Source organism: Lynx canadensis, chromosome X, assembly GCF_007474595.2.
Source record: "Lynx canadensis isolate LIC74 chromosome X, mLynCan4.pri.v2, whole genome shotgun sequence".
Taxonomy (NCBI): domain Eukaryota; kingdom Metazoa; phylum Chordata; class Mammalia; order Carnivora; family Felidae; genus Lynx; species Lynx canadensis.
Window position 1 is genome coordinate 66,906,910 of NC_044321.2, and position 23,033 is coordinate 66,929,942.

The 23,033-nt window shown below is 43.1% G+C and overlaps 1 protein-coding gene across 1 annotated transcript; it reads left to right on the forward strand.

Annotated features, from left to right (window-relative positions):
- Positions 1-2,815: 2,815 nt before the first annotated feature.
- POU3F4 (POU class 3 homeobox 4) lies at positions 2,816-3,901 on the forward strand. Its single transcript, XM_030305774.1, has one exon. It carries the CDS (start codon positions 2,816-2,818, stop codon positions 3,899-3,901), a length of 1,086 nt encoding a protein of 361 aa, XP_030161634.1.
- The last annotated feature ends 19,132 nt before the right edge of the window (positions 3,902-23,033 follow it).

Here is a 23,033-nt window from a genome sequence, read left to right on the forward strand (position 1 = left end):
GACCACAGCACAAAAGTGTGAGAAACCTATCACCGGGCACAGTTACCTCTCCCGTGACAGCGGTCCCCTCCCCAGCCTCTGGGCATGGTCTGAACCCCTTTTGCTTGCCTGGAAAAATTGGTTGCCCAGAGTAGAGGGCAAGGGCTAGAGCAACGTTGATTATATGAATTCATGCAAGTCAGAATTGGAAAGGGAACCCCTTTTTTGTCCATGCAAAAGCCTTCTAAATTGATAATTACCTTAACCCCCTGAATGACCAGACTAAGATTAGTAAGTCTTCACCCAAATGCAGCTGTGATGGTGGGGGTGGGGAACCCACCATTACAACAACATGGCAATGATCATTATCTTTTTCTTGTATGGTTTTTTTCATTGCGTTTCCCTCTGACCTCTAAACTGACATAACGTAAAGTAGTCAATGGATCCTTAAACAGACAGCCTAACAGATTACCTGAAAACTTTTATTTTTGTTTGATTTTAACAAGTACTTTTTTCTTCAAAAAGCAAAAGTTCAGGTACAAATGAGATTGTATTCTTACAAAGGAAGATACACACAGTTAGTTGGTAGTAAAGAAAAGAGGTTATTGAAGAGAAGAGAGGAGGAGAAGAGAAAAGAAGAGAAGAGAAGAGAAGAGAAGAGAAGAGAAGAGAAGAGAAGAGAAGAGGGGGGCAGAGGAAGAGAGTAAAGGAAAAATAAATTTGTAGATTAAAAGCAGATAAACGTTTACAACAGGACACCAGTAAAGGAAACCACAATTTCAGTGAGAAGGAAGAGGGGGAGAAGATGGCAAATTATCATCTCTACCAATAACTGCTAAGTGGTTATCCTTTTTTTTAAAGAGAGAGAAAGAAAGAAATAGATCTCAACCAGACCCCAGGTTTTCCTGCTTAATAGACACAATTTACATTTACCAATATAAACTCCTGTCGCTATCTGCTCTCATAAGAAATTACTCATTTCACAGGAAATAGATGCTGTTTATCTATATAAAGTAATGGCAGAATAGCTCACCTTGTTTTTATTTTTTTTCTCATTTTCTTGCATTTTCTTCAGATCTGTCTTCTTAGAGACACTAATGCCTTAATGACTTTCTGGTAGCTGCAAGCCTCCTTTTATTTCTGCTAAATATATGAAAATGTATGCAAATTTAAATCAAACTAAACCTAGTAGCTCTTGCAATATATTTAATGGAATTTCAAACCAATAAAGGAACTCTGATGCTGTCTTCTGTAAGTTCAAATATAATTATGCAGCTAGGTTACCTTCAAAATTATGCAATGGAAGGTCATTTTTTTTTTTTAATTCAGAAATCCAGCTGGGTATCCCATGTTGCCTTTTCTCACCTAGAGCAAATCTAAAATCTTTGCATTCAGCTTACAAGCAACGCCTTTGAGCAAGGCTGTGGAGTAGTGGGACTTGCCTTCCCCTAACTTATAAAATGCATAGGAGTACAAGTCTTTCTTGTCGTCGTTTCCTCTAACCAAAATGTGAAAACAGTCCTGTCCTCCCAAGCTGAAAGCACATTCAAGCTGATAGGGATGTGTGTTGGGGGAGTGGTACTTAATGCCAAACAGCCTGCTATCACTCTTCTCTCTCTCTCTCTCTCTCTCTCTCTCTCTCTCTGAATTTTCAGGGTACACTAAAGGATTCCTATTTACTTCAGCTTGTTTGGGAGCAGGAGTGGGAGGGGGAGCAGTGCCTGTTAACAACAATTTTACTAGGGAACATCAGGTGCCTTAGTCAAGAACATTTCCCTATGTACCTAATGAAAGTTGGTCCCATGAGTGTTTGAGGTGAGTGTGAGGGATGGCTGCCCATTTCAGCAAGCAATGCCTCTGAAAGAAGTTGTGGGATCCCTGTTGGGAGCTGACATGGAGTAGTAATAAAAAGCAAGTCATCCAATTGACCAACCTCAAAATAAATGAATTTTGCCAGTATCACATTAGATTTTACTTTTATCACATTAGATTTTCCCAAAATCTTCCAGTTCTTCATGCCTTAAAACAAAATTTTCAGAAGAAGCTGGGCATCTCTTTCTTAGATGCTTTCTGAACTTGGTATCAAGTTTCTCATAAATGATAAAGTGAAATAAATAAAACAAGTCAAAGTAGTTCTTAATTCCCTTTGCTCAAAGTTTGTAGGAAGATTTTGGTTTGCAGTCCCCTGCACACAACTAACCCAGGATGTTAAATGAATTTGATTAAAAAAAAAAAACAATCTATTAAAATCTAGATGACATTTCACCTGATTATATTGCTTTCTTAGTATATATATAAATACTAATATTTACATATATATATACTATTTTACTATATATGTATATATATATATAATATTTTTCTCACGATTTCTATTAATCTAAATAATACAAAAGGAATTCTAAAACCAGTTTTCTACTTCACCCCCTATCCATCTCCCACAACCCCCCAAACACGCACACACTCCCCTTTGATACTTCCCCCTCTCCTACAAATGTCCATGAAGTCCGAGGTGGGAGGGAGGGGGAAAGGGTTAATCAAATGAGCTGCTGCCACTCAGCGCCAGGCAACCAATGGAGCCCAAAGATTGATTTACTTCCTGCTCAGATCTCACTGAAACTCTAAAGCTTCGCCAGCCTAATTTGGAAAGTTAGCCCAGCCTCCCGTGCGGCCATTGGCCAAGCCCGTGGCTGGCCAGGCCGAGATGTGCTGCAATTGGTCACCACATGTGCCGGTAACTCGCTCTTGCGGCTTTGGCTCCCCCCCAACTATAGATGTCAAAGGCTGAAGCTGCTCCCTTTGCCACATTATAACTAGTAGGGGATCCTCACCGACCATGGCCACAGCTGCCTCGAATCCCTACAGCATTCTCAGTTCTAGCTCCCTAGTCCACGCGGACTCTGCGGGGATGCAGCAGGGGAATCCTTTCCGAAACCCTCAGAAACTTGTCCAAAGTGATTACTTGCAGGGAGTTCCTAGCAATGGGCATCCTCTTGGGCATCACTGGGTGACCAGTCTGGGCGATGGAGGCCCATGGTCTTCCACACTGGCCGCCAACCCTCTGGACCAGCAGGACGTGAAGCCCGGACGCGAAGACCTACAGCTGGGTGCGATCATCCATCACCGCTCACCGCACGTCGCCCACCACTCTCCGCACACTAACCATCCGAATGCCTGGGGGGCTAATCCGGCTCCGAACCCGTCCATCACGTCAAGCGGCCAACCCCTTAACGTGTACTCCCAGTCGGGCTTCACCGTGAGCGGCATGCTGGAGCACGGAGGGCTCACTCCACCGCCGGCCTCCGCCTCCGCACAGAGCCTACACCCGGTGCTCCGGGATCCCCCAGACCACAGCGATCTAGGCTCGCACCACTGCCAGGACCACTCGGACGAGGAGACACCAACCTCGGATGAGTTAGAACAGTTCGCCAAACAGTTCAAACAAAGAAGAATCAAATTGGGCTTCACGCAGGCCGACGTGGGGCTGGCGCTAGGCACACTGTACGGCAACGTTTTCTCACAGACCACTATCTGCAGGTTCGAGGCCTTGCAGCTGAGCTTCAAGAACATGTGCAAGCTGAAGCCGCTGCTGAACAAGTGGCTGGAGGAGGCTGATTCGTCCACTGGGAGCCCGACCAGCATTGACAAAATCGCTGCTCAGGGCCGCAAGCGCAAGAAGCGAACCTCCATCGAGGTGAGTGTCAAGGGCGTACTGGAAACGCATTTCCTCAAGTGTCCCAAGCCTGCCGCGCAGGAGATTTCCTCGCTGGCAGACAGCCTCCAGTTGGAGAAAGAAGTGGTGCGTGTCTGGTTCTGTAATCGAAGACAGAAAGAGAAAAGAATGACTCCACCAGGGGATCAGCAGCCACATGAGGTTTATTCACACACCGTGAAAACAGACACGTCCTGCCACGATCTCTGACTGCAGGAAGCAAGGAAGCGGCCGGCCGCACTGGGAGCAGCGCGCATTTCTCTTTCTCTCCCACTCTCTTCCTTTCACTTCAGCTTTATTATTGCTATCTAGAGAGATAGCAATATCTAGATATAAAGATAGGGCTCTTCAGTCTCTCATCTTTTTTCTTCCTTTTTTTTTCAATAGGGGATTCTAACTTATACTAAGAAAGGAAACACACTCACACACGCATTCTAGCTTCTCAAGGCTGATATACAGTAGTGTTAAGCAGTTCAGGAGGGGACCTCACATACCCTGCCGCCAGGGCGACTGTTTCCTCCAACCTTTTCTGCTGATCAAAACATATTGTTTACTTTGAGTAAGGTTTGTTTGGTTGCTCCTCTCTTTAATGAACAAGGAGTGGGGTAACGTGGGGGTGGGGTAGGGATGGGGAAGGGGGGGTGGGAAAACAGATGTGTGCCTCTGAATAACCTTTCAGCGCCTTGGTTATAGCAGCTGTATTTCAGGTGAAATCTGTTTTACAATAGACTAGTTTTGCATTTTTTAAAACTTCTATAGCGTTTCTAAATGTCTGCGGTGTTTTACTACAAGCTGTACACAATATTTGTGAGATAATTTGTATCTAATCGGCCACTCCACATTATTGTTCCTATTATTATTATTCCTTCATTGAGGTGATGGTTTTCTAATTGCTTAAAAAAGGCAGGGGGACTGGAAGGAGGAGAGGAAGAGATGTCCACCCGTCCATCCACCCCCTATCCTAAATCTGCATGGAGAGAAGAGGTACAATGGAGAGAGTTGTTGATGATGGTATTGGAGATATATATGTAATTTTTTCGGAGGGCACAGTGCCTGGGATAGGCAGAATAGGCAAGCCTATTGGGTTTGCAAACCACAGCGAAGTAGAAGAGGCGATGTTGAAGCTTTCTGCCCTCCCTCTCGGATCTGTGGAGCCCTAGCAGGCTTCTACAGCGCAGATCCGGGTGCCATAAAAGGATTTGGCTGTGGCACCCGGCAAAAGAGATCAGCCTGCGGTGCTAAGAGACCTCCGCACCTACTGAAGTCCGGAATGCCTTCACTCAGAACTCCCTAAGGGCCCCATGCCTCACCAGGACCACTAGTGCGACTCCACCTTGGCCTTCGTAGGCGAAGGACTTTGTATTCACACACTTTTGCTTTCGCTGGAGACGACTATCCCGAGACGCTGGCGACGACAGACTCACTGAGTGCCTCCCAATTCGGTTCACCTTCAGTTCACTGCCTGCTCTCCAAGTGAGAAACCATCGGGGAGGGGTGGCAAGTGGGGTGGTGGACAGGTGCTCTCTGCTCCGTGCAGAACAATGAAATGATTGGCAAAGGTCATAGGGATTCTGGTCTAGCTTCGTACCACCTCCTCTCCGGTGTATACATACCGCTGTCTCAGAGTGGTTTCACGGGAAGCTGTCTCCGCGTCCCAGACAAGCACAGCTGGTAGAAGCCCACAGCGATGATTAAGCTAGATAGCGAGCGCCCTGGAGGCTCGGTTTCTGGGTTTTTGTTTGTTTGGTTGTTTGTTTCTGTTTTTTAATCTGTGTGCATGACTGCGCGTGGAAATGTGTGAGTAGATAGATGCGTGTATCCTATTACTATTTACAAAAACAAAAACTACATAAAATCTCTCTAGGCTGTGTAGAAATCCAAAAAATATACAGTTGTTCTGGCTTTATTGCTAGCTCTCCTGTCTACACGCCAGGTCCACAGGGCACCTCATTCTTAATGAGCACACATGCGCAGGGCCGGCCAAGCACCCAACACCCAGACACAGTCCCCGGGACCTGGCTGGGGGCTCCGCATGCCTAGGCTGCCTGCCTGGCCTGGCCTTCAGGTGCAGCTTTGGCAGACAAAGCCTCAAACTACCTAAAGACCAAAAAGCCCAGGACTCCTTGTGGAGGATGCGCTAGTATGGGCTTCCAGGCCTCTGGGCCACCGCACTGTGTCTCCCTCAGCTGCAGGTTGAAGAACAGGTGTTAATTCAAATCCCGGACACATTTTCTTTTTTGTGAAGCCTCTGCATTCTGTTGGTAGATGGGTTTTCGTTCTGGAATTTTTTTTGTTTGTTTTGTTTTCCCTCACTGAGTTCGTGTTTTACAACTGTTAGGGTTTTTTGGTTTGAATTTTTTTTTTTTCTTCGCAGTTAAGCGCTCTGGTTCAAACCTGAGTTAACCCAAATATTTCTGCCGACTTTATAACTGTACAGTTTTGTATATTAAACGTTTTTGAAGTGATTAATTTAAAGAAAGATCATTTAGTTTATTCATTTAGTGACTGATGTATAATAAACACTATTTTCATTAAGAGTTGCTTTTTCAACTATTTTATTCAAATTGCCTATTGCAGTTGCCAGCAATTATTTATTTTCAATAAATTCTGCGTTATGTTTAAAAGAAAACTCAAAGATGAGTCGGGTGTCAAAAAGAAAACAATTCGCTGTAATGTTTGATGTGAACAGTTTTAGTCGAGGGGTTTATATTGACGCAATATTTTATTGTCGTAAAAGATTTAAAATAAAACATTGAAATAAAACATTTTTCCAAAAAAAAAATTGTTGTTTTTTTCTTTCTTTCTTCCTTTCTTTATTGTGTGGTGTGTGAAGTGAAGCATTTAAATAGAGACACATTTCTGGTGAGCACCGCATCTGCTCTGCTTAAGGTTAGAAATCATTAGTCATTGTTTTGATTCTTGATTCTCTCACTCTGACTTTTGGCCTTTCATACACTCACAGCGTGGCCTGTTATCTTGCACATGCCCATGCTCAAGCAAAACACACCCCAAATGGTGGGAAATGGCCTGGGGAAACCCAGCGGGATAGGGGGGTTATTTCAGGACTTGCAATATTGTTAATGTTCTCTGAATGGAGTATCTGTCTCTAGTCCAGCGGACAGACCTTTCTCTAAAACAGCCCCTTCTGAAACTGGACCCAGACCTTTGCTGAGGCTTTCATCTTGCTTCCATGCAACCACCCCTCTTCTGGTCAGGGACCATTACCTTCTGGTACATGATCTCTCATTCACCTGATGAAGGATGAAAAGATGACTAAATGTAAGAAGTGCTCTCCTTCTTAAGGTTCCCTTTGGGCTCAGAAACTCCGGTAAACTGTTGTCCACTTAGTGTTGCCCGCTAATGATGAATTCTATTCATTCCTATATGACTTTGGGGAAAGAAAAAATCATTACACAGAGACATTTGGAAGAAAAGTTCAATTTATTACTCTTCTTCCCACTCCCATATACCACTTCACCTCTATTATTTTGCCACAAGGCCCTCCATAAAATAAGGGACAATTATCTGTAGCAGAGTAATGGCCGAGGAGTAATTTACTAAATCAGAAGCAGTTGTGTTTTACGATTTTGTACGTATCCAACTTTTGTCTACAAGACAACAGTCTTGTATCCAAGACTTATCCAACTTTTTGTTTTCGTAGATTTTTTATCAAGCAATAGGCAAGACGTTTAACTACAACTCTCCAACAGCAAAACCATTCTCAACTCATGTTCTGAAATGTTTCTTGTTAGGCAAAGAAAAATTATTTAATCACTTTAATAAGTAATAATTATCACATGTAATATCCTGCATTTTTTCGATTGCCTGATTATTTACAGCTGCACCGTGCGCAATGCACATGCCAGTGTTGTGTATGAAATATACTACATGTTCTTTGTATGCCCATTGGCATATCTCCATAAATAATACTGATTTCATAGAGATGTACCTACAATCACAAAACATATAGTCTTAAACTTGTTGGTTCTCTTTCTGTTCATACCAACTAACCTCTTTCTATTTCAATATCCTATATGAATTTTGAATTGATTAAAATGTTATAGCTTTTCTCATTAAAGTACACAGAAACCAACTAGCAATGTACGCTAAAGTTTTTGATAGGGCCATAAACAGATGTTTTAGAAGATACTTATATAAGTTTATAGATCTAGACACCTGTACTATCAATATTTTTACTATGTATTATTGATAAATATATTTTATACATATTTGAGAGATTTGTTTCCTTTACCGCCTCTTTTCTTTCTCTTAAAATATAACTAAGGTTTATTTGGCTTTTATGATGACCTCTTTATTAACCTTGTTATAGCATTTACATAACATTTTCATTAAAATTCAGGGGATGTTGGTGCCTCTGCCTGGGACTTTCTTTGTATTGAAGTTGCTACCATCCCATTCCCAACCAAAGCCTTTGTAGGGAAAGCAGCTTTGGCCTTAGTTTCTCTTAGGCCTTCATAGCAGTGGCTTTCTCTCCAACTTTAATTGGTGTGTTCAAAAAGAATAATATTTAATAGGTAAATGTAAAAGTTTCATCCCTATCACCTGATCAGAACAATAGAAAATGAATAGATTGTGGAGAGGGTGAGTGTGGAGGGCATGGGATGTGAAAAGAGCAAGTATTTAGATGCTACAGATATTTAAACAAAGTCGAATATGTGAATCAAGTGTATGTTTGTAGGTAGACATTGATTGTATATATGGGCGTGGCTCTTTGTATGCATAACAAAAGGTAAATAGATTACTATCCTCCAGCATATATCTTCCCAAGAATAAAAGAAGAGAAATATTAACCCTGGGAATAGATTTCTTATCTTTGAAAAGAAAAGGGTAAGGGAAACTATTGCCTGCATTAGTACATGAGCTTTGTTTGTCTTCAATAAAATCAAACACTGTTTCCTTGGAAATATTTAGCATTCAGATATTCTCCTTGTTCCCAAGTCAGGATGCTACTGTTGTTTTAATTGCTTGTAGGCTTTTTAAAAAAAGTTAATGTTTTTATTTATTTTTGAAGGAGAGAGAGAGACAGAGCATGAGCGGGGGAGGAGCAGAGAGAGAGGAAAACACAGAATTCGAAGCAGGCTCCAGGCTCTAAGCTGTCAGCACAGAGCCTGATGCAGGGCTTGAACTCATAAACCTCGAGATCATGACTTGAGCCAAAGTCAGATGCTTAACTGACTGAGCCACCCAGGTGCCCCAAATTGCTTGTAGGCTTTGAATAGAAACATAAATTTCTGTTTTTACTTAAAATATCTGTTTTAGTAAGGAGGGAGGTAAAGAATAGGGGAAAATAATTAGAAGTTAGAACATAGTTTCCCCCAAAAATAATGTATTTTTTTCACCTGTCATATTTTTAAAGACATATGGAACCTAAGAATTGTGGAAATTATTTCTATGAATTGACATTTAAAAATCCAAAAATGTGGCTCTTTCAGAAAGTTTTCAAATGAAGGAAAAGTAATGATGCAAAACACTACAGTGTAAATTGGTATCACTTGCACTCATCCATTCTATAAAATAAAAGGATAGAACGTTTTTTACACTTGCCACCAAATGGTAATTTTAAAAATAGTAATAGCCTCCAACTTACTCATTTACAGATGTTAATTTTAAAGCATTAAGAAAAGTGAATATAAAATATATTTGAAATCAATTAAGGTGTTTTTTTTAATAAGATGAAATAAAAGTACCTTTTCTTTTTGAATTTTTTAAATTTTTATTTATTTTTGAGAGAGAGATTGAGAGACAGAGCACAAGTGGGTGAGGAGCAGAGAGAGAGGGAGACACAGAATGTGAAACAGGCTCCAGGCTCTGAGCTGTCAGGACAAAACCCTATGCGGGGCTCGATCTCACTGACTGCTAGATCATGACCTGACCTGTAGTCAGACGCTTAGCTGACTGAACCACCCAGGCGCCCCAAAAGTACCTTTTCTTAAGAACGCTGCTCGTAGAACATTTCTAAAATTAGGGGATCATTTAAGAGAATAAAGTCATGCAAACAAAATCCAGTTAACTTCTGCTATCTCTAAGAAGGTGGGGGTAGGGAGGATTATATGCATGAACCTGGATTATTGTTTCTATAAACAGAATCCACAAAATTAAACCTTTGTGCATTCCAGTTAAAAAATACATAGATCACTATGCTTTATTTCATAAATATGAGAATAAAACTTATACATATTCAAACATTATATAACTAGCTAGAACACTGGATTCCCTTAACAACAGTAATTGTTATCAAGGAGTATTTAGTATAAGATGGGTTCATTTTGGATGTCTTCCAAGGGGGCTTGTTTGCTCAACTATCAAAAGAGCCTTATTACCAGGTGGCTTAACTCTTTAAGGGAGAAAATCCTAGGACAGCTGGGTTTTGGGTAAAACTCTACAGTATTTAATATATGTATATAGACATACTCACAACTGTAAACTTGCTCCCTCCACCTTCCCCTCCTTCTACACTCACACTTGCATACAGATAGGATGATGTAACAGAAAGCAGGCTGTCCTCAAAGGCAAGAAAGCAATGAACTCATTGACCAATTCATTAGGTATGTCTTTTCTTTTCATCTCTCTAGCTACTCAAACTGTTTCCACACTATTCTGGCATAGCTAATCGAAAAGACAAAAAAGTCATCCTATCAACCTCTTGTTTTATCTGAAAGGGCAGGCCTATGCCTGCCAACTGCATCTTGTTCTGTGTCCTTCACCTTGACCACGCCTCCTCCCCTTGAGTAACCTCCCGCTCACCCTTCAAACTTCCCGATCAAAACAAGCCAGGCGACCAGCTTAACAGGACCACGACCCTTCCCCAGCCAATCGGCTGAGGCCACAGCCATTACCTCACCAACTTCCCCTAGACCCCAATAAAACCTTTGTGCTTTTGAAACTCGCTCTCTCTCCCCCGGTATCTCACCGCTGCATCGGTGCAGGTAGGGGATTGAGCTCGAGCTAGCTCGAATAAAGGCTCTTTTGCTTTTGCATTGGACTCAGTTCCCTGGTGGTCTTTGGGGATCATGAATTCTGGGCATAACATTTGGGGGCTTGGCCCGGGATCCCCAAGACTCCTGAGGGACCCCTGACCCGGAGAGCCTGAGTGGCCACGGTTAGTGTCTGTTCGTTCCGTCTTTTCTGTGTGAGCTCATTTCTGGAATTCTGGTAGTGCCCGACGCGGTCTAAGTGGACGTACTGGAGGACCACGGGCCGGGAGTTTCGGAAGACGTTCTGATCCTCCCTTCTGGAGGAACGTAGAATCCCCCCATCTGTTTTGGAGGGACGTGGAATCCCCTCAAAGGTCTGAGCTAGCTTTCAGTTTTGCTTCCATGGAGTTGGAAGACTGTTTCTAAGGGCCCTCTGTTTGTCTGTTTCTGTGTTTCTCTGTTTTGTTCTGTGGACTTACTGGACGGACATTATGGGACAGACTCAGACTACCCCTCTACCCACCCTCTTGGCTTAAGCCCTTCCTAGCCCCACTCCCTCCGGAGCCAAAACCCATTCTTGCCTTGCAGGGGACAGAGATGAAGGCAAACAAGAAAAGTCTTACCAAGCCTTCAGCACCCTCTACCCTGTCCTACAAGGGGGGACTGAAGAAGAATTAATTTTTCCTCCCCTGTATAACCCCTCTAGAATGCCGGAAGAACACCATCCTCCCCCTCCTGGGGAGGCAGACACTGTTCTGAGAGCTGAAGGCTGAAACGCTCCACTGAGAAGCCCGCCCTTTACCAGACAAAGGGCTCAGAGGGAGCAATCTGACTCCGCCTCCGCCGCCGACTCCACTATTCTGCCCCTGGGAGCCATCGGACACCCAGACGCGGAGGGGAATCAGCCCCATCACTATTGGCCTTTCGCCACTAGTGACCTCTACAATTGGAAAGCTCAGAATCCTAAGTTTTCCGAGAAACCAGCAGGGCTTATTGATTTATTAGACTCTGTTCTTTTTACCAATCAGCCCACGTGGGGCGATTGCCAGCAGTTTTTGCAGGTCCTGTTCATGACTGAAGAAAGAAAAAGAATCCTCACTGGGGACCAAAAACTAGTTCCGGGCACAGACGGAATCCCACCACCAACCAGGCTCAGATAGATGCCTCCTTCCCCTTAACTCAGCCCCAGTGGGATTTCAACATGGCAGAAGGTAAGGAGAGGCTCCAGGTCTACTGCCAGACTCTAATGGGGGAGTCTCCGAAGGGCTGCTAGAAAGCCAACCAATTTGGCCAAGGTAGGAAATGTACAACAGGAAAAAGATGAATCTCTGGCTGCCTTTTTAGAACAGATCATGGAGGCATTCTGTACCTATACCCCCATGGATCCAGAGGCTCTGGAAAGCAAGGCAGCTGTTATCATGGCCTTTGTAAACCAATAGGCCATAGACATTAGGAGAAAATTACAGAAAATAGATAGACTAGGAGAAAAAAGTCTGCAGGACTTACTGGTGGTAGCCGAAAAGGTATATAATAACCGGGAGCCTTCTGAGGACAAGCAGGTTCGCTCTATGGCGGTTGCCAGCAGTAAGCAGACTCGAGACCTGGCCAGAATACTACTAGCTACCACTGCTGACTTCCCTGAGGAACGAGACCGCCTTCTCCGGCAGCTGGCAGATGACTCAAGAAAAGGTAAAGGAACCACCAAGGGGGGGAGGCAGAGGCTGCAGAAAGATCAGTGTGCATACTGCAAGGAGACAGAGCATTGGGCCCAAGGTTGTCCTAAAAGGGCCAGCGGGAAGGGAAGCAAGACTGGTGGAGTAAAAATCCTAGAGCTAGATGAACTGAGTGATCAGGGGAGTCGGGGTTCAGACCCTCTCCCCAAACCCAGGGTAACTCTTAAAGTGGAGGGGACCCCTGTTGACTTCCTCGTCGACACCAGAGCACAACATTCGGTCCTCCGCACCCCACAAGGAAAACTAGCCAGCAAGAAGTCCTGGGTACAAGGGGCAACTGGTATGAGCCAGTATTCGTGGACTACCCGAAGAATGGTAGATTTGGGGATGGTCTGGGTATCCCACTCCTTTATGGTAATACCAGAATGCCCCTACCCGCTGTTAGGACGGGACTTACTGACCAAGATTGGAGCTCAGATAACTTTCAGACAAGGGGGGGCCTCAGGTCACTGATGGCAAGGGCCACCCCATCCAGGTCCTGACCATGAAACTGGAGGATGAATACCGCCTCCACCAGGAGGCGCTCCCAAGAGAGTATAATATAGACAGATGGCTACAAGAATTCCCCTCGGTTTGGGCAGAGACGGGGGGGATAGGACTAGCTGCTCACAGGACCCCGGTCCTGGTAGAGCTCAAGCCAGGAGAAAGTCCGGTAAGGATCAAACAATACCCCATGTCTCAGGAGGCCCTGAAGGGGATCCAGCCACACATCCAGAGACTACAAAGCCTAGGGGTACTAATTCCTTGCCAATCTCCCTGGAACACCCCCTTACTGCCAGTCAAAAAGCCTCACACAAATGACTACCGACTGGTACAAGACCTCCGGGAAGTAAATAAGAGGGTCACGGACATACACCCAACTGTTCCCAACCCATATACTCTCTTGAGCTCCTTGGTGCCCTCCAGGGTCTGGTATACTGTACTAGATTTAAAGGACGCCTTCTTCAGTCTGCCGCTGGCACCCCAGAGCCAACCCTTATTCGCCTTCGAGTGGCATGATCCGGAGGAGGGCTACAGTGGGCAACTCACCTGGACACGGCTACCTCAGGGATTCAAAAATTCACCCACCATCTTCGACGTGGCACTATAGGAGGACCTGGGTGAGTACAGAAGGGAGCACCCTGGCCTCACCCTCCTACAGTATGTAGATGACATACTGATTGCTGCCAACACGGCCAAAGACTGTGAGCAAGGGACCCAGGACCTGCTGGCTACCCTGGGGGCCTTAGGGTACCAGGCATCCGCGAAGAAAGCTCAGATATGCAGGGAGAGGGTAAGTTACCTGGGATATATCTTGGAGGGCAGACAGCAGTGTTTATCAGATGCCAGAAAAGAAACTGTCCTAAAGATCCCTACTCCCACCTCCCGAAGAGAAGTAAGGGAATTCTTAGGATCAGCCGGCTACTGCCGCCTCTGGGTTCCAGGTTTTGCTGAGATTGCCAGGCCCCTATATGAAGCTACCAAAGAGGGGAAAACATTTAAATGGGCTGAAAAAGAAGAAACTTCCTTTAATCAGTTAAAAAAGCCCCTCCTAAGTGCCCCAGCCCTGGGTCTACCAGACATTACGAAGCTCTTCCACCTCTTTGTAGACGAACATAAGGGAATAGCAAAAGGGGTTCTAACTCAAGCCTTAGGCCCCTGGAACCGCCCGGTGGCTTACCTGTTCAAGAAACTAGACCCAGTGGCTGCCGGCTGGCCGCCATGCCTAAGAATTATTGCGGTGACAGCACTCCTAGTCAAGGACTCAGACAAACTGACCCTAGGACAGGAGATCTGGATCACGACCCCACACACCATTGAAGGGGTCCTGAAACAGCCTCCTGATAGATGGATGAGCAACACACGTATGACTCATTACCAGAGCCTCCTACTCAACCCTCCATGAGTGCAGTTCCACCCCAGTGCAGCCCTCAATCCTGCAACCCTGCTGCCCGGCCCTGACCTAGGTGTTCCACTACATGACAGTGCGGAATCCTGGAACAAGTACATGGATTCCAGACGGACCTGACCGACCGGCCCCTCCCCGATGCTGAGGCTACTTGGTTCACTGATGGCAGCAGCTTTGTGTGAGATGGACACAGGTATGCGGGTACAGCGGAGGTCACCACAACAGACACCGTATGGGCGGAGGCTCTACCCTGCAGAATGTCAGCCCAGTGAGCAGAGCTCATAGCCCTCACCAAGGCGCTGATGCAGGGAACTAGAAAATGGCTTAACAACTACTGGACTTGGGAGACCCAGTTTTACCAGACCATCCCAAATACTCCCGGGAGGAGTTACAGCGGATCAAGAAACTCCCCATGGCCCAGGAGATAAAGGGATGGTGGTATATACCTAACAAGGAGCTCGTCCTGCCAGACCGGCTCGGAGTCTCAATATTAGAGCAAGTTGTATCAGCCTGCAAGACCTGCCAACTCACCAATGCGAGAGCCACATCAAATAAAAAAGGAACCAGGCTCAGAGGCACCAGACCGGGAGCCCAATGGGAAGTTGACTTCACTGAAGTCAAACCAGGAAAGTATGGTTATAAATATCTTTTAGTATTTACAGACACCTTCTCTGGCTGGGTGGAGGCATACCCAACCAAGCATGAAACAGCTCAGACGGTGGCTAAGAAGCTACTAGAAGACATCTTACCCAAGTATGGTTTTCCTGCCATGATAGGATCAGACAATGGACCAGCTTTTATCTCGCAGGTAATGCAGGCAGTAGCCAAGGCGGTGGGGGCAAACTGGAAATTACATTGTGCTTATAGGCCCCAGAGCTCAGGACAGGTAGAAAGAATGAATAGAACCCTAAAAGAGACCCTTACCAAATTAACCATGGAGACTGGCAGGGACTGGGTGGCTCTCCTACCGTATGCCCTTTACCGGGTTAGGAACACTCCTTACACTCTGGGTTTTACTCCCTACGAGATCATGTTTGGCAGGCCACCCCCTATTATTCCCAACCTTCTTGCTAAGTTTAAAGATCAAGAACTTTTTCTTTCCTTGAGAGGGCTCCAGAGGGCACATGAGGACATTTGGCTGTGCCTCCGTGCCATCTACGAGGCTGGCCCGACCCCGACACCTCATCAGTACAGGCCGGGAGACTGGGTCTACATCAAGAGACACCACCAAGAGACCCTCGAGGTGTGCTGGAAGGGACCCTACGTCGTGGTGCTGACAACCCCCACCGCTCTCAAAGTAGACAGCATTGCGACCTGGGTCCATCACACCCACATTTGGCCAGCAGACCCCACCTCAATCTGGAAGCTCTTCATCACGGGATGGGCCGTCAATCGGGACCAACACAACCCGCTAAAGCTCAAGCTACAGTGCATTCGACCCACCTAATATTGGTAACTGTTAACTCTGCTTGTTATTGATCATGCCAGGAGTCCCCACGCTCCCCAAAACATCACCTGGCAGGTCATAGACACCAGCTCAGGGACAATACTTAATCAGACCTCCCAGAGCCACTCCAGGGACACTTGGTTCCCAGAACTTTGCATAGACCTCCAGACTCTGTTCCCCTTGTCACCATAAATGCAGCCAGTCCCATGATTGGGTCCATAAGCTACATGACAAGGGGGGAGTGAAAGGGTGGGCCTACGCCGGCCAACTCCATCTTGTTCTGTGTCCTTCACCTTGACCACGCCTCCTCCCCTTGAGTAACCTCCTGCTCACCCTTCAAACTTCCCGATCAAAACAAGCCAGGCGACCAGCGTAACAGGACCACGACCCTCCCCCAGCCAATCGGCTGAGGCCACAGCCATTACCTCACCAACTGCCCCTAGACCCCAATAAAACCTTTGTGCTTTTGAAACTCGCTCTCTCTCCCCCGGTATCTCACCGCTGGGTCGGTGCAGGTAGGGGATTGAGCTCGAGCTAGCTCGAATAAAGGCTCTTTTGCTTTTGCATCAGACTTGGCTCCATGGTGGTCTTTGGGGATCACGAATTCTGGGCATAACATTATCTATATGTCAAAAAATCTAGTTTGAGTGATCCTCTCCCAAATTCTGACACACATACACTGTATTGACTGCTTGCATTGACATCTTCTAAACAATGTCTGTTATATCAGCATTGATTCCTGGGGAGGAAGGGAGGCCATGTAAACATTTTTCATATTGCTTGCTTCTCATCTTCTCCAATTATTTTTCACATACTGGGGAATCTGCATTATAATATGGCTGATTTGACCAGACTGGAGACAAGCCTTTGCTCTGTTCCCCTTTCGCAGATATGGAAAAGCCTGCTATAAAAGTCTCCTTGTAAAGTAAGTGTTGGTATCCCCCCAGACCAATATAAAAGAGTGGTTTGCTCCATAGAATTTATATTTGGTGAAAGATTTTCTCTTCCATAATACTTGCAATCTGAACACAGAAAACCACACACACCACCTGCTAAGATCACCGCTTGATATCATATTTTTAAAGCACAGAAAATAGAAGGCTATGGACCAGTGGCGGTTCTTAATCGGGCTTCAAGTGGCACATGATCCCAAACTGCAGAAAAAAGTTGAGTGGATTCACTGCACAGAAGAATATAATCTTTCTTAATATTTTACAAATTCACATTGTACTTGCAGAGGTGTTGGTAGTATTCATGTTTTATTAACATCCATTTTTTTATTCTTTATTGCCACAGGAACACAAATATATACATATGTAGAAAGGTCAGAATCAAAAACAGAAGTCTGTCTTGAACTTGTGGAGCATAAAAAAATAACAGAAAAAGTCAGATTTGTGAGATTTATTGGCATAATCAGAGACTGTGTCTGTTGAAAACAATGTACTATAGCCACTGTTAAGGGATAGGGATTGACTTGCTCAGGAGTGAACAGTGATTTTCTACAAATGAATTATTTTATCATAAAAAGAGGAGCTGAGTATGTTTAAACCTAAAATTCTGAATTCTGAGCTTTTGGAGTGAGAATGGTTGAAATTCTAGAGAACATATTTTCCTTATTCACCTTCATGTTTTATGTTATGCCCTGTCAGAAAAAAACCCAAACTTCTCTAGATTTTATATTAAAGTTAAAACTAAAGTAATATTTCAAAGTAGCTCTTTCATCCAACCAGAGTCTTCCCTCTATCACTGCCCATGGATAAAGACCGTGTTGACTCCCTGGATGTTCTCCACTGGCCTCCTTAAGGACACATCTAAGGAAGCTGGTATGGAAGCAGTGGCAGGACAAAGGGTCTACTGCCCACACTGAGAGCTCCAGTCTATGAACTACAGTGGAGTTCAAGTTCTATATTCTCTTCTACCCTCTTAGTGCTTTACTTCTGCATGCACTGGTTTGATGTTTTCTGCTGAATTAGAAAACTAAGCAATTTGTTTTCAGTGGATGACAAGTATGTCAAAAGTGGATAATTTTTAAATTGCTGATTTAAAATAATTTTATTTTTGGAGCTTTGTGCATATGATTTGTACTTTGTACTGTATTTATGCATGATTTAGAGAACTTGTACATAGAATAATTTAAATAAAGAGAATAATATTTTCACTTTATGCACTACCTTTCCTCCTTAAAGATCCCTAGGCACTTTAGAAATGATGTATACAATATACTCTGCAACAACTAATATGAAAATCACAACAAAATGACCACTTCAGGCCACATAAAATGACCACACTCAGTCGAGGCAGAAACTCATTAATATAAATAGGAGTTCTGTGCACAGTTGAAAGGCAGTCAGTATATGCTATGGGTCTCATTCATTGCTGTGTGAAAATATGAAAGTGCATGGTCTCTAATTGCAAAGGAATAAAGTCTTACATTTTAAACTTGTGTCATATAGGAAGAAAAAAATACAAAAGAAAAAGGAATTCATATACATGCGATAACAGTTGGTTAAATTTATTTTTGAGCCTTTTGGAGAAAAACATTATTCGGTAACTGAAAAATCAGTGATACTCAAAAGTAATTGTACTTAAGATTTTAAATTAAAATTGTTACAAACATCTGTAGAACAAAAAGCACTTAAATGGAAAACATTTAACTTACAGTCTCTTGGCTGTTTCTAATTACATACACACATAAACACACATACAGACAGCACATACTCTGGACTAATTGTTTTAAAAGTAACCACTGAAACTGTTCTTAAGCTAATAATCACCATGCAAGTAACTCTCCCAAACCCCAGTAACACCACCCAGTTTATATTTTTGTGAAAATGAACAAGCTGTTCAGTTGAAGGGGGTGGATTTGGTATATTTTCAATGTATTAAGGTAAAGGGCCTTTCAGTACAGGGACCCTTAATACTTTATTTTCCTATTCACTTTTAACCCTTTTGATCATGGGATATGTGATACAAATGGCAGCTTCTCTTCAGTGAAAGCAGTGCAAACTATACTATCATTACCTCCTGATAGCATGCAAGCACTTTAAAAAAATTCTTGAAAACACATAAAAAAATCAACCTACCTCCAATGAACTTGGGTATTTACTGGAAAATATTTGTTGATCTAATCTCTTTGTTCCTGCCCTGACCCTATTCCATGCCTCTGGCGTGTCCGAATTGTGCAGTCCCTACTCAAAGCTCAATGTCAAATTAAAAAGTGACAAGAATGGGGCAGCATAATAATAGCTTAAAGCTATTCTTCACCTTTCTACATACAAACATGAATTTCAAAACCCAGTATTTCTTTGCCAAATAAATATATTCATATTTTACGTGTAAGTTGGTAGAATAAAAATAGCTACAACATTTAATTTAGCAAGTATATTTATTAAGTGCATACTATTTGCGAGGCATTATTAGCCTTCAGTGTGAAAGGTGTGTAGTAAGGTGTGGAGCTTGCTTTGAGGAACTAACAATCCCTGGAGAAAACAGAAATAAGATAGAAATGTGCACAACTGTTAATTAAATGAAAGTTGGAGAGTGTTGGCAATGTTATTACCGAATTAGGTGTCACTGTTCTGTATTTTTGCTGTTACTTTTTAATAACACACTCTCATATTTAAACACATTTGTGTATGCTACTTTGATAGTATTGTGCATCTTTGTTGAACCCCTGGTAGATATGTTACTTGACATATATATAGACACTGAAAGTCATCGCATTATTTGCAAATTCCTAAAAATGTATCTAGTTCTGATGAGATTGAATTATGTTTGTAAGGAAATTTTTATTTATTTATTTTTTAAATTAATGTTTATTTTTGAGAGACAGAGAACAAATGGGGGAGGGGCAGAGAGAGGGAGACACAGAATCCAAAACAGGCTTCAGGCTCTGAGCTGTCAGCACAGAGCCTAACCCAGGGCTCAAACTCACAAACCATGAGATCATGACCTGAGCTGAAGTCGGATGCCTAGCCGCCTGAGCCACCCAGGTCCCCTGTAAGGAAATATTTAAAAAGGGGTAAGGTATAGAAAGATAAACACATTGCAAACTTCTAAAACTCACTTTTGTTTCTCTTCTCTAAATTTTGAAAACTTAGGAAAAATATCAGGTGACATGAGCAATATGAAATATTTCTCTCCCCTTATTTCCATCTGCTTATCGTTTGGAGATTAGTCTATCCCACAGTTCTTCAAGAAGTAATTTGTGTTTGAGTTAAATAGGAGTAGAAAATTTACCAGCAGGTGCTAAGAATCATACTCCAAATCAACAAGATTCTGTGTGATTGTTCTGCTCCCACTATGGATTTCATTGCATGAGCGTTATAACATGGTAAAAACACAAGACAAAGAAGAGCATGAAAAAATACACTTGTGGATGAGAAATTCTTGTTGCAAAATTTAAGGGTATTGTGACTGAAACAAGAAAAGGGAAAAAATATAGCCTGGCAATTCCCTTTTTTAAAAATCAAATTATTCTCGGCTAAAAGGCAAGCTTATTGAAATTTTCTAGCACTCTCAACAATAGCCAAATTATGGAAAGAGCCTAAATGTCCATCAACTGATGAATGGATAAAGAAATTGTGGTTTATATACACAATGGAATACTACGTGGCAATGAGAAAAAATGAAATATGGCCTTTTGTAGCAACGTGGATGGAACTGGAGAGTGTGATGCTAAGTGAAATAAGCCATACAGAGAAAGACAGATACCATATGGTTTCACTCTTATGTGGATCCTGAGAAACTTAACAGGAACCCATGGGGGAGGGGAAGGAAAAAAAAAAAAAAAAGGACGTTAGAGTGGGAGAGAGCCAAAGCATAAGAGACTGTTAAAAACTGAGAACAAACTGAGGGTTGATGGGGGGTGGGAGGGAGGGGCGGGTGGGTGATGGGTATTGAGGAGGGCACCTTTTGGGATGAGCACTGGGTGTTGTATGGAAACCAATTTGTCAATAAACTTCATATAAAAAAAAAAAAAGAAATTTTCTGTAGTGTGTTTCTGCTGGCTAGCAATAGATGAAATAATTTCTATGAATTCAGAAACCTGTGGGAGAAATGGTAGTGATGTTGAAAGTGTGATTGTTTAGTTGAATTCTGAGGATAGTTTTCAGAGTTTGAAGAAACCCGATTCTCTAACAAAAACTCAGTAAATGCAGAATGCATTCTGTCTTGTTTTTTTTTTTTCTTTTCTTTATGTACTTTTCCTCTTACAAATGCATTCAACAAAGGGAGGTTTGTAACACTATTTCAAAATTTCCAATTATTTTGTGGGAACTACAGTCAGTGTGAAATATGTTCCTTAACATTGATAAAAGAAATAAGAAGAATAAGAAAATCATTCTCCATGAGTCTGCATTTGGGGTCTTATTTTTTTTTTCTCTTTTTTTTTCTCTTTTTTTTCAATATATGAAATTTATTGTCAAATTGGTTTCCATACAACACCACTATTCATCCCAAAAGGTGCCCTCCTCAATACTCATCACCCACCCTCCCCTCCCTCCCACCCCCCATCAACCCTCAGTTTGTTATCAGTTTTTAACAGTCTCTTAGGCTTTGGCTCTCTCCCACTCTAACCTCTTTTTTTTTCTTCCCCTCCCCCATGGGTTGCTGTTAAGTTTCTCAGGATCCACATAAGAGTGAAAACATATGATATCTTTCTTTCTCTGTATGGCTTATTTCACTTAGCATCACACTCTGCAGTTCCATCCGCGTTGCTACAAGGGGCCATATTTCATTCTCTCTCATTGCCATGTAGTACTCCATTGTGTATATAAACCACAATTTCTTTATCCATTCATCAGTTGATGGACATTTAGGCTCTTTCCATAATTTGGCTATTGTTCAGAGTGCTGCTATAAACATTGGGGTACAAGTGCCCCTATGCATCAGTACTCCTGTATCCCTTGGGTAAATTCCTAGCAGTGCTATTGCTGGGTCATAGGGTAGGTCTATTTTTAATTTTCTGAGGAACCTCCACACTGCTTTTCAGAGTGGCTGCACCAATTTGCATTCCCACCAAGAGTGCAAGAGGGTTCTCGTTTCTCCACATCCTCTCCAGCATCTATAGTCTCCTGATTTGTTCATTTTGGCCACTCTGACTGGCGTCAGGTGATATCTTAGTGTGGTTTTGATTTGTATTTCCCTGATGAGGAGCGACGTTGAGCATCTTTTCATGTGCCTGTTGGCCATCCGGATGTCTTCTTTTTTTTTTTTTTTCTTAAACATTTATTTATTTTTGAGACAGAGAGACAGAGCATGAACAGGGGAGGGGAGACAGAGAGGAAGATACAGAATCTGAAACAGACTCCAGGCTCTGAGTGGTCAGCACAGAGCCCGATGCGGGGCTCGAACTCACAGACCGTGAGATCATGACCTGAGCCGAAGTCGGACGCTTAACCGACCAAGCCACCCAGGTGCCCCCCGGATGTCTTCTTTAGAGAAGGGTCTATTCATGTTTTCTACCCATTTCTTCACTGGGTTATTTGTTTTTCAGGTGTGGAGTTTGGTGAGCTCTTTATAGATTTTGGATACTAGCCCTTTGTCCGATATGTCATTTGCAAATATCTTTTCCCATTCCGTTGGTTGCCTTCTAGTTTTGTTGGTTGTTTCCTTTGCTGTGCAGAAGCTTTTTATCTTCATAAGGTCCCAGTAATTCATTTTTGCTTTTAATTCCCTTGCCTTTGGGGATGTGTCCAGTAAGAGATTGCTACGGCTGAGGTCAGAGAGGTCTTTTCCTGCTTTCTCCTCTGGGATTTTGATGGTTTCCTGTCTCACATTCAGGTCCTTTATCCATTTTGAGTTTATTTTTGTGAATGGTGTGAGAAAGTGGTCTAGTTTCAATCTTCTGCATGTTGCTGTCCAGTTCTCCCAGCACCAATTGTTAAAGAGACTGTCTTTTTTCCATTGGATATTCTTTCCTGCTTTGTCAAAGATTAGTTGGCCATACGTTTGTGGGTCTAGTTCTGGGGTTTCTATTCTATTCCATGGGTCTATGTGTCTGTTTTTGTGCCAAGACCATGCTGTCTTGATGATGACAGCTTTGTAGTAGAGGCTAAAGTCTGGGATTGTGATGCCTCCTGCTTTGGTCTTCTTCAAAATTACTTTGGCTATTCGGGGCCTTTTGTGTTTCCAAAAGAATTTTAGAATTGCTTGTTCTAGTTTCGAGAAGAATGCTGGTGCAATTTTGATTGGGATTGCATTGAATGTGTAGATATCTTTGGGTAGTATTGACATTTTGACAATATTTATTCTTCCAGTCCATGAGCAGGGAATGTCTTTCCATTTCTTTATATCTTCTTCAATTACTTTCATAAGCTTTCTATAGTTTTCAGCATAC